General features: G+C 33.8%; 1 protein-coding gene across 1 annotated transcript; it reads left to right on the top strand.

Annotated features, from left to right (window-relative positions):
* Nucleotides 1-10318, top strand: LOC145608718 (uncharacterized). Its single transcript, XM_081664324.1, has 8 exons — nucleotides 1-227; nucleotides 4177-4270; nucleotides 4345-4395; nucleotides 4483-4656; nucleotides 5944-6123; nucleotides 6394-6513; nucleotides 7985-8118; nucleotides 9749-10318. Exons 1-8 carry the CDS (start codon nucleotides 79-81, stop codon nucleotides 9807-9809), a joined length of 963 nt encoding a protein of 320 aa, XP_081520450.1. The 5' UTR covers nucleotides 1-78; the 3' UTR covers nucleotides 9810-10318.
* The last annotated feature ends 205 nt before the right edge of the window (nucleotides 10319-10523 follow it).

The raw sequence follows: 10523 nt of genomic DNA, 5'->3' as shown, positions 1-10523 counted from the left end.
GAAGACTAAGAACCCTAAACCCCTAATCAAACACTTCCAGAAGTTAATCCACCAACAGAGGATTCTTGAAGGACTACAATGGCGGGATCACAAGCAGCAGCAGGAGGTGGGGAAATCTCTCTCAAAGATCAAGGCAATGAATTTTTCAAAGCTGGTAATTACCTTAAAGCCGCTGCTTTATATACTCAAGCCATCAAGAAGGACCCTAATAACGCCACTCTTTATAGGTTTACTTCTTCTTCTTGTTCTCTTCGTTTTGCTTTAATTGTTCATTTTTTTGGATTTTTTTGGGGTAAAATTTTGATATAGATTTGGAATTTGTCCAGAATTATGTTTTTGGCTAGCCATTTATTGATAAAATGTTGTTGAAGCGACAATTACTGTTTGCTGATTGCTTCGTTTGTTCGGTTTTTGATCTGACTGGCGGTTGTCGAACTCGGGTGATTTTGTCTTTGGACTACATTTTTCTGTTAATTAAAAGTATGAAATGGCTGGGAAAGTTTGCTGTTTGAGGATTGTTTCACTTAGTTGAGCTGGCTAGTATTTGTCGAATTCTGACTATGATGTTTTCTTTGGCTGATTGAGCAGTAATCTTATTGGTGTAGATGATTTTTTACCTTTTTATGACTGCTTCGTTTGGTTAAGGTGCTTGACACACTGTCAAACTTTACCTTTTGTTAATTGTTTCAGTCTGCTGAGCTATTGGCAATTGCTTTATTTGGATGATGATTTCTTAGATCAGTTGGATTGTATCATACATTGTTTTATGTTTGCCTACGTGGGTAAACCGGTGAACCTGCAAAGTGCATTTACCAGCATCAGGACCTTTACCGATTAAATGTTATTGTTTGCAGAGGATTGTGCTACTATTGTTTCGACCTAGACATATGATTGATTATGACATGGAGTAATTTGCCCTTTGATCCTTACCACACTTTGTCGTTGTTGAAATGGTTATTAGAAGAAAACCACCAAGTATGAATTATGAATAAAATTTTGGATATTCACTAGAGAAGGGGTTCACACTTGGCTAAAAAGCATGAAATTCTGTATTCTAAGTCCTGAGCACAAATACTTTTTCTCTGTGTTCATGTTAGCTTTTTTTTCAACAGGAGGACAAGGCTTTAGCTTTTCTTGATTAAATAGAGAATGAGGTTTGCTCTTTTGTTTTTCGACATGTAGTGTGAAGCCATGTAACCTATGTAATACCTTTTCCATTATAAGTTTCATTTACATATTGGCCTAATGCTACGGAAGCCTCTTAATTGGTTAAAGATGGAATCTATGAGTTTGACTCTTGGGCTGAATAAAAGCATTCGGAAAGTCACTGTGATTCTAGCCATGGGCTTCGATAAAACAAGACACATACACAGTCCAGTCATTTTCCTTTTGATTAAATAGAACTTTGAAGGTATGATGAAGAGAAGTCAAAGTTAGAAATTGATTTCCTTTTGAGGAGTGTAAGGTGGCTATGACATCTTGTTATCCTTCTACAGTTCTGATACATCTTATTTACATAGGCTTCCTAGTGGAGGTTTTGTCTTTGGTTTGTAGAAAGCTAATCAATTTTCCAACTTTAAATAACATATTTTGCATCTTCTGCATCGATTACATATTCACTTTTAAATAACATGTTCCAACTTTGAAATAACATATTAAACGATAGCAAAGAACAATAGTTTAGTTCTTATTGGTCTTGTGTTCAAACCTTGTAATAAGCATTTCTAAACATTAAATGATATTACTTACCTTACCAAAAAAAATTAAAAAAATAAATAACATATTACATCGATTGAGTACAAGATGAAGGAGAATCGCTTAAGATGCTTTGGCCATGTATGAAAAAGACCAAGTGACGCTCTAGTAAGGAGGCTTGAAGAATGGCAAAGTGTTGGGATTGCGAGAGGTAGGGGAAGACCTAAGAAAACTTGGAAGAGGGTAATTGAGAATGACATGAGTGCTTAGGGGATTGAGGAATATACAGTGTTGGATAGGGCGGCGTGAGAGAAAAAATTCACGTCAACGACGTGTCGTAATTATATATACTTAAAAATTTATTTTCATTTTAAATTTTATTTTTAGCCCACCAATGTTTTATGAACTGTATTGTTTTCCTTTGCTAAAGTTTTCTCAAATTTGTATGTTTTCAACTTGAACATTTTAACCACTTTTTAAAAACTTTTTTGAATTTTATTCTTGATTCTCCTATAAAACTTCCTTAATTTTTCTTAAACGCTCTTTCGTTTACTCGCTTTTTTTCAAACTATTTTACATGATGGTTTTGTCCGTTTCTTCATATCGTACGATTCCTTATGACGATTCTGTAGCCGACCCCAAATTTATTTGTGATTAAGGCTTTGTTGTTGTTGTTGTTGTTGTATTGTAACTTCCACATTCTACATGTCCATGTTTTGGGCCAAGGGGGGAGGGGTGGAGTGGATTCCAGTTTGGGCTTCTTGCCCATTTATAGATTAGCTATTGTAAGTTATAAGGATAATCATTATGAGATTGGTTCATCCTCAATATAAAGCATGCTTAGGAGTGATGCTTTGATGCAATGACCTCATTGTATCGAACTGTCCTAGCTGCAGTAAAGATAAGGAACCCCTTGGAGGTATACAAGAAGAATTTAAACCTTAACACTCATTTTATAAGAAAATCTATAAGGGAAATTGGAGCTTCTTACCGGCAATTAAAATCTTCATTCTTGCAGTAGGTTCTTCTTGTGTCTTCTTCATTGTTCCTCTTCATGAGCCACCACCACCTGCAGATTTTTGATCTGCTTTCCGTGCTTGAGATTTTTTCCTGTTCCCTACTATGGTTCTTGTAGTTAAAATCTTACCTATTTTCTTCTCGGTTTTTCAATGATTCTAATCTCTATCATTGATTTTCCCACTGGTTCATCTCCTTATTTTCTCTCTATTTTTTTTTCATTATTTTTTTTACAAAGAGTAAGGAAAAATGCTGATTTATATTGCTGATGAGAAATAAAGGGTCTCTAGAATGGTATAAAATAATACATTCCATTAGATATGGCCATATGGGTTCTGGTGCACAGTTAATTTCCTAATAATCAATCAAGATATTCGCTTTACCTTTCCTGATCAAAGGTTTCCAGGGGTATATGGGGTGCTTTAATTGACATTGTAGGCATTTTTTTCTCTATAAATTATAGTTTTTATGTGTTGAAGCATCATACCTTTTCTTGGGAAGTCATTGCCGTTAGCCTAAGGATTTGCAATGGATGAAGGCATTTTGAGGTGTACTTTCCGATAAATTAAAAAAAACAGATAATAAATAAATTAAACATGGCAATGTACACTTTTGTTGTCAAAATTGTTTGTCAAATGCTTGCAAGGAATCTTATTCATACCATTTTTTTTTTTTTTTATATTGTAGTTCAAGACATGCCAACCTCTTGTATGATGATTAGCATAATGTATATTTGATGAATTAATACCCTCAATTACCATATGAGATTCACTGATTTTTGAAACCTGAAATATCTAGAGGTAGATTTAAATATTTTAAGTGAGTTGAAAAAGTAGGTTATTTTAGGGGATATAATTTTTCTATTGACCCAATCATATTTCTCTAAATGAAAAATACGCTGGATTTGTGTTTAGCATAGTTCCTTTCCCTATACACCATGGTTATAATCTATTTGCTGTTGAAGTATACTTTGCATGTGCTAGGATTTTTTTTGTCAATGTCTATGGATTACGGCTGTTACGCTTGAGGTTTGATGGTACCCAAAGGGCACCTAGGTTTTAGTTTTGTGCATCAGATGATCCTGAGTTTTTTCTTCTGTCATTTTGTACAACAAACTTGAATAGGCCCTGTACCCTTTATAGTTGTTTTTTATGTTGGATGGACTTTGCGACGTTGATAAGCCACATATTTTTGTGTAAACGGTGCACAAAGTTAGTTTGTTAAGTTTAACTCCTAACGCCAATTATAAAAATGTAATTTACTGTACCAATAACAACTTTTCCGTCTATTTTACTAAATTTAAAGGAGTGGATTTTTCTGTGAACTTTGTCAAACCTCTCGTAATAAATGTAGTGCCATTCAAGGTTATTGGCTGAAATTTAATGCTTTCTTAAGTTGGTGCCCTTGTGATGTTTGGATATTGATACTTCTCTCCTTTATTTTTGTTATCCTACTTGGCATCAGCAATCGTGCTGCAGCTTTTCTTAATCTCGTCAAACTCACCAAAGCACTGGCTGATGCTGAGATGACAATCAGTCTTCGTCCAGACTGGGAGAAGGTATGTGTTGATGAACATATATTAATGACATATTTCTTTTACTTAATTCTAAAATTCTGTTTTGTTCCATATAGGGTTATTTTAGAAAAGGATGCATCTTGGAAGCCATGGAGAAATATGATCAGGTATTATCTTTTGATGGATGGCTCATCCGCTCATATCTTAAGTGCTCAAGTTTGCTCTGTATATGACAATTTTTCTATTCCTTGTAGGCTTTAGAGGCATTTGAAGTTGCATTGCAATATAATCCACAAAGTACTGAAGTGTCAAAAAAGATTAAGAAAATATCACAAATGGCCAGAGATAAGAAGCAAGCTGAAGAAGTAGAAAGGATGAGATCCAATGTTGATGTGGCGAAGCACTTGAGTACAGTGAAATCTGAAATGGTAAGTCAGTGCTGCTTCTAAATATTGTATCTTTGTACATTTAGATTGCCTAAGTTGGAGGCATGTAACTAGGGTTCTTTTGATGCCTTGGTAGTAAAGTAACTTTAGTTTGATTCATTTGGATATTTACTTTTATGCCGAAGACTTACAATTTGTCGATTATTGGAACTTATGAAATGAAAGGACTTCTTTTGAGTCCCTAGACCTGCACGCGGGTTGGCCTGTGAACTTTGTGAAGTGTGGAAATTTGAATTGTCTTCTCCACATTCAATAACGGATAACTAATTCTTATATGGGCAATATCATATCGCCAAGGACATTTCATGGTAACCAACCACTGTCACAGCCTGTCACCCTGTCACATCTCCCATAAGAACAAGTCACCTTGTCTTTCCCTCCTTAAGCAACTTAAATTATTAGAAGTGGATTAAAGTTAAACAGCATTTTTGATGCTGCTTCTGGCTAGTTGGCTATCTGTTGTAAACTGTGATTTCTACATTAAAATTTAATGTGAGGTTTTACTTTAGATGGATAATTTTGGACTTACAGCAAAATAGAGGATCTAATATCAAGCTATTGGACGGCCTAACTCACTCTCAAAAGCTAAACTAAGCTAAGATAACAATTTGACATTCTGGATGCCTTTCTCTTTTCATAGTGTCTCCTGTATTTATAACGTATTCTTACTCATTGTCCCTTACTAATGGATATTATTCCATCTCAAGATATTTTTAGGTTACTTATATTGCACTACCTATAATTCCCCTCCCTTAGGTCAATTCATAACACTATCATCTGAATTTTCTTTAGAAAAGGGCATTTAAACATGTTCCCAACTTCCAAAGATGTTTTTCTATAACAAACTTTGTGCTTCTGCACCTCCCAATATCTACATATTAACTGTCTCAGATAGTGCCTGTGGAAAATTCCTATGGCTTCATAGTCTTTGAGGCTTGACTGATGCATGGTTCATGGACACAATAAAAGACAGGTTATATGTTGGCAGATGAAATTTAGAGTGTTTAGACTCTTCAAAGTTTAGAGCCTTAAGATTTAACCTTCCAACCTTAAAGGCTGTGATATTACACGAAGTCAATGTGAAGAATCTTTTGGAAAGATGGGAGTATTTTTGAAGTTTCTAAGTTTTCTATATCAGGTCTCATCCAGCCTATAGTATATAGTAACTTTACATATCAATACCATATTCCTAGATGTTCTCTGCTTCCTTTTGACTTTAAATTGACTGATAAATTGGGCTTGATTTCAATCAATTTTCTATATTTGCAGGCTGAGAAGTATGGAGGTGAAGAGTCGGGTGGTGTATTGTTCTCATTTCTTGTAGAAACTATGGAAAATGCTGTAAAAACATGGCATGGAGCCTCAAAAGTGGATCCTCAAGTCTTCTTTCTTCTTGACAAAGAAAAGACAGATACAGAGAAATATGCCCCTGCTGTGAACATAGATAAGGTTTTGACTGTTTCCATTTACTCTCAGTCTCACACCTTATCTTCTTGTGACTTCAAATGATTTCACAAGTATTGACTTTAAGAAAATAGTCTTTTTAATAACGATGATTGTATTTCTGAAATAACTCACTCTAAGCGATATTATTGTCAACTTATTGTATCTGGTTTGAAATTTCATTTTTAAGGATATAGAATCATGAATCTCCAGGCTGTTTCATTATATGCATTTTTTTCTTTTTACTGATTGTTTCATTATTGTTTCATATTCCAGGCATTTGAATCACCCCATACACACAGCAACTGCTTTTCATTTCTTAGGCAATATGCTGTGGATTCATTCTCCAAAGCTGCTTGCTTAATCACACCCAAAAGCAGCATATCTTACCCTCAGGTACCTTGAAGTTGACAGTAGGTTTGCCTGTTAATATCGCAGTAACCTTGTTTGTAGGGTGTTTTGATACTCTGTTCTTTCCAATGAAAATAAAAGACATGGTGTTCTTTGGGCTGCTTAAATTGACTTGTATAGTTCCTTCAAGATTATTAGTAGTGGTAGATAATCATTATGTTTCCAGGAGGGTCTAATGGAGGGACCATCTAGCCTCTGCTTATAAATCCTGGAAGGAATCTCTCCTGTTGGTTTTTATGATGCTGATGTCATTTTAATGCGAATCTTAATCTTATTATCATTATTTTGATGAAAAAAATGAATGCTATCAATCAATGAGTTGTTTTTAATGAACAAGTTGAAATAATCATCATCAAATTGGGGAAGAGATATTTCATCTTCCTCATCAGAATTCTTAATAGTTGGTTTGTGACAAGAATCATACTTAAAAGGGGGGTTTTCTGTGAAGAATCCTTGTTGCTTCTTCCCAAACACTTAATTAGCGCTGGTATGAGCTATGGCTTCTGAGGCTTTTAAGACTTTCTTGATTAGGGAGCTAATATGTGATGAATTCTATTTTCTATTCAAATACATATATCATGTTATTAATTGGAAAATGTGCCTCGAGTTATGTTAAGTCGTTATTTATTCTTTTATAAAAATTATTGTTAAAATTATATTCAAGAACTTGGAATGCTGCTGCCTGCTCTTGTGTCTGAAAATGATCACTGATGTAATCACCCCCATGTCCTATGTAAGTATGTATTAAGCCATGGTGAATTGAACACGGATACCTGTCACATCCACACCCAAGTCTTATTTTAAAGAATATAAATTGTAGGCTGATTTGGATTATAGTGATAAGGGCAAATCATTCTCTGAAGTTAAATATAAGGTTTCTTCAAACTAATAAAAAAAAAATTAATTATAAGGTAATACCTTTGTTTCTAAAAATTCTTAACTCTTTACCATTTCATGCTTGCCAATGTAGACCATTAATATTTCTAATTATGTATACATTTGTAAATAATTAAAATTTTGATATTCCAATACATACCGAGACAAATTTTACAAGGCCTCACATGAATATCTTTTAATCTTTTTACTTACGTATAGATTACAAATGATGGTCAAAACTCAAAGCGGAGTTTGTGATTAAATGTCACATGTGTTAAGAACTTTAAAATCAAAGGTAGTATTATTTGAACAAATTTATTCATTTTACATACAATTTTGACTATAAACGAGTGAAATTTGAATAAAGCATTTCACAATATAGTTACTCATCATTGCTGCTTTATACAATGAGACAATTTCCTTTGATTGAGGTAGGATTTAAGATATGACTTTGCTGTTCTGCGAGTGATATAGTTGGGAAGAAAGGATTAAAAGGACTAATGTGGACTTCTTGTCCTTTATTGATATATACTTTTAAAAAGTGTGTAGCATTCTGATGGTAGAAGTTCTTTATTTGCAGGTCTGGAAAGGTCAAGGTTTTAGGAAATGGAAGCATGGGCAGAGTGATGGATTCTTTGTCCAATTCGAGTCTCCGTTTCTACGAAAATTATGGTTCATCCCTTGTAGCAATGAGAAAGGAAAGGCCTTGTGCAGGTGATGTCTTTTGACTTCTGACTATCTTTGTTAGTCTATTCTTTAGTCAGTACAGCACTTGTGTCATTGTTCTTTTTATAGTTTTAAGGTTTGAATATTTGTGGCTCATTTTGATTGTTAGACCAGAAGGAACACTGCCAATACATTTGTACTCTGTCAGTGTGGTCATCCTTTTTTTCTGTGTGTTGTATTCTACTAAAGTTTACAAAAGTATGACACAAGGTGGCTAATTAGCTTACTTGGGTAATTTTTTTTTTTTTTTTTTTTTAAATTTTTTTTTTTAAATTTTTTTTAAAAAAACCCACCCTCTTGTTTAGTATAAGGAAAACATTACTGACATTTTGGTATGAAATAAGCGAACAGTGACATCTTGGCCTATATTCTTTTCAATTTGGATTTCACCGAGTGTGAATGTTTGTTTTTTAATCTTATTTTTGCAAGTTTATATATTTTATCTCACAACTATAATTGCAAACTCTATTTTGGTGACCACATGGTAGGTAGGTAGGATTTTGCGCACTTCCTTTATCTCCTGTAAATTGCTACTTCGTATAGTTTCTAGAATCTATATTGGAGAAGACATACATTCTTATTGTTTTTCGTAAGGGTTGATTTCTTGTTGAAGCTCCCAAAGAGGAAGAATATAAGTTGGCCTTTCCTCTTCATGCTATGTTTTTTCTCAAAATGTTGACTCTAATTTTTTCTTTTAATCAGTGTAAAATTCTTTGAAATGAGGGGATATATATACTTCCTCCAATTAGAATTAGTTGCAACATAGGTGTAGGTATGAAGATTAAGGAAAATAGAGTTAATGGATTTTGTTCCCCTCATGGGATATGAGATTAGACAAAGAAGCCCTTGTATAATGAAAAGAGAGTTGGTGGGTGTTAGTCCCCATATGAGGTACTTTTGGTATTATTGATATGGAAAACTTACTAAAATGAGTAATTTTGTAAGACTTGTAACTAAAAAAAACATCCATTTTAGGCAAGTGTTGCAACTTCACCTAAAAGTAAATTTATAAAATTAAGATTATTTGCTTAAAGATTATTATCATGTAAAATTGTAGTTAATTTGTCTTTGTGCATATATTTAAGCAAATAATATGGTAAAGTAAGTTTTGTGGATAGTGTCAAAAGTCAAAGTGGGACAACTAATACTTCCTCTGTTTCTCAATTGATATATTCTCGAAAATTGGCAAACAGACCAATAAAAAGAGGGGAGAAATTTACATGATTGTTCAGTGCTAACCTTTAATTATAGCATGTAAAGTAAAAGTGGAGTTTGTCTTTGTCCCCACTTAAGTTGAGGGCAACATAGTAAATTTAAAATAAAATTTTACTAGAAAGAGAAGGATGTGCATCTATTGTGAAACATCCCAAAAAGAAAAGAGATGCATGAATGGATCAATTGAGAAACGGAGGAAGTATAAAATAGAGAAAGTGTAATTGTGAGTGAAAATAAGAGGTGTAAAAATAATTTATAAAGAAAATAGGCTCTTAGTACTTTGTACATGGATCTCATATTCCAACTGTGATTATATCAACCTTGATGTCCTAAAAGATGTTATTTATATGATATATGGCATTATGCTGCAATCTCATGGTGCTTTATGCTAATCATCTTTTAGGGATCCTGAGGCTTTGGACATTGGTGCCCATGAACTACTTCCGCGTCTATTTAAAGAATGACTGAGACATTGGTGCCCATGAACTACATCTGCATCTTTTTTAAAGAATGAATGAGCACCTCCTGATAGTTTGAAGTGACTAACTGTGGATTATTGCATGACCTGGATTCAGATGAGAATGCAAAATCTGCTTGAATGTCATAATTCCATGTCAACTGTTTGTCTGTCATGGCATTTGTGGCCGATCTTGCTGGATTGCCAATGGAGAAGATCTTCTTTTATGAGTAATTGCTCGAAAATTCACAGTATATTTCATTGATCTTCTGCCTAATGGCTCATATGTACTGCTGATGATTTGGTTTTTGGGTGAAGGGGTAGCACGCAGATTTAGTTTGTTCATTCAATTTAGTTAGCGAGTGTATTGTGTATGAACTGACAGGACGTAAGATATTTTTACGTGTGTATCTGAGTGGCTGGCAAAGGATATGATGAGGTTTCCATCTGATCAATTTTTGTGGCTCTTTGCTTGTGCTAAAGCTAAGTGGGTTGAAGAGCTGAATTTTTTTGTTACATGGGTTTTATTGTTGTGATTTAGTTGTCCAATTAATAATGAGTTACTTTTTGGTCACAGGTCATAATGAGAGATGCTGTAATCGTGAAGGGTTTTGTTTATATTAAAAAATTAATTGTCAAAATGCCCCTACTAATGAGGATATGAAAAATAAATTACTTTTAGTACTGATGCTCATATGTAAATGATACTTGTAGTTTTGTT

This window comes from Chenopodium album, chromosome 23 (genome assembly GCF_948465745.1).
Source record: "Chenopodium album chromosome 23, dcCheAlbu1.1, whole genome shotgun sequence".
NCBI lineage: Eukaryota > Viridiplantae > Streptophyta > Magnoliopsida > Caryophyllales > Amaranthaceae > Chenopodium > Chenopodium album.
This window is presented reverse-complemented; position numbering and strand designations above follow the sequence as displayed.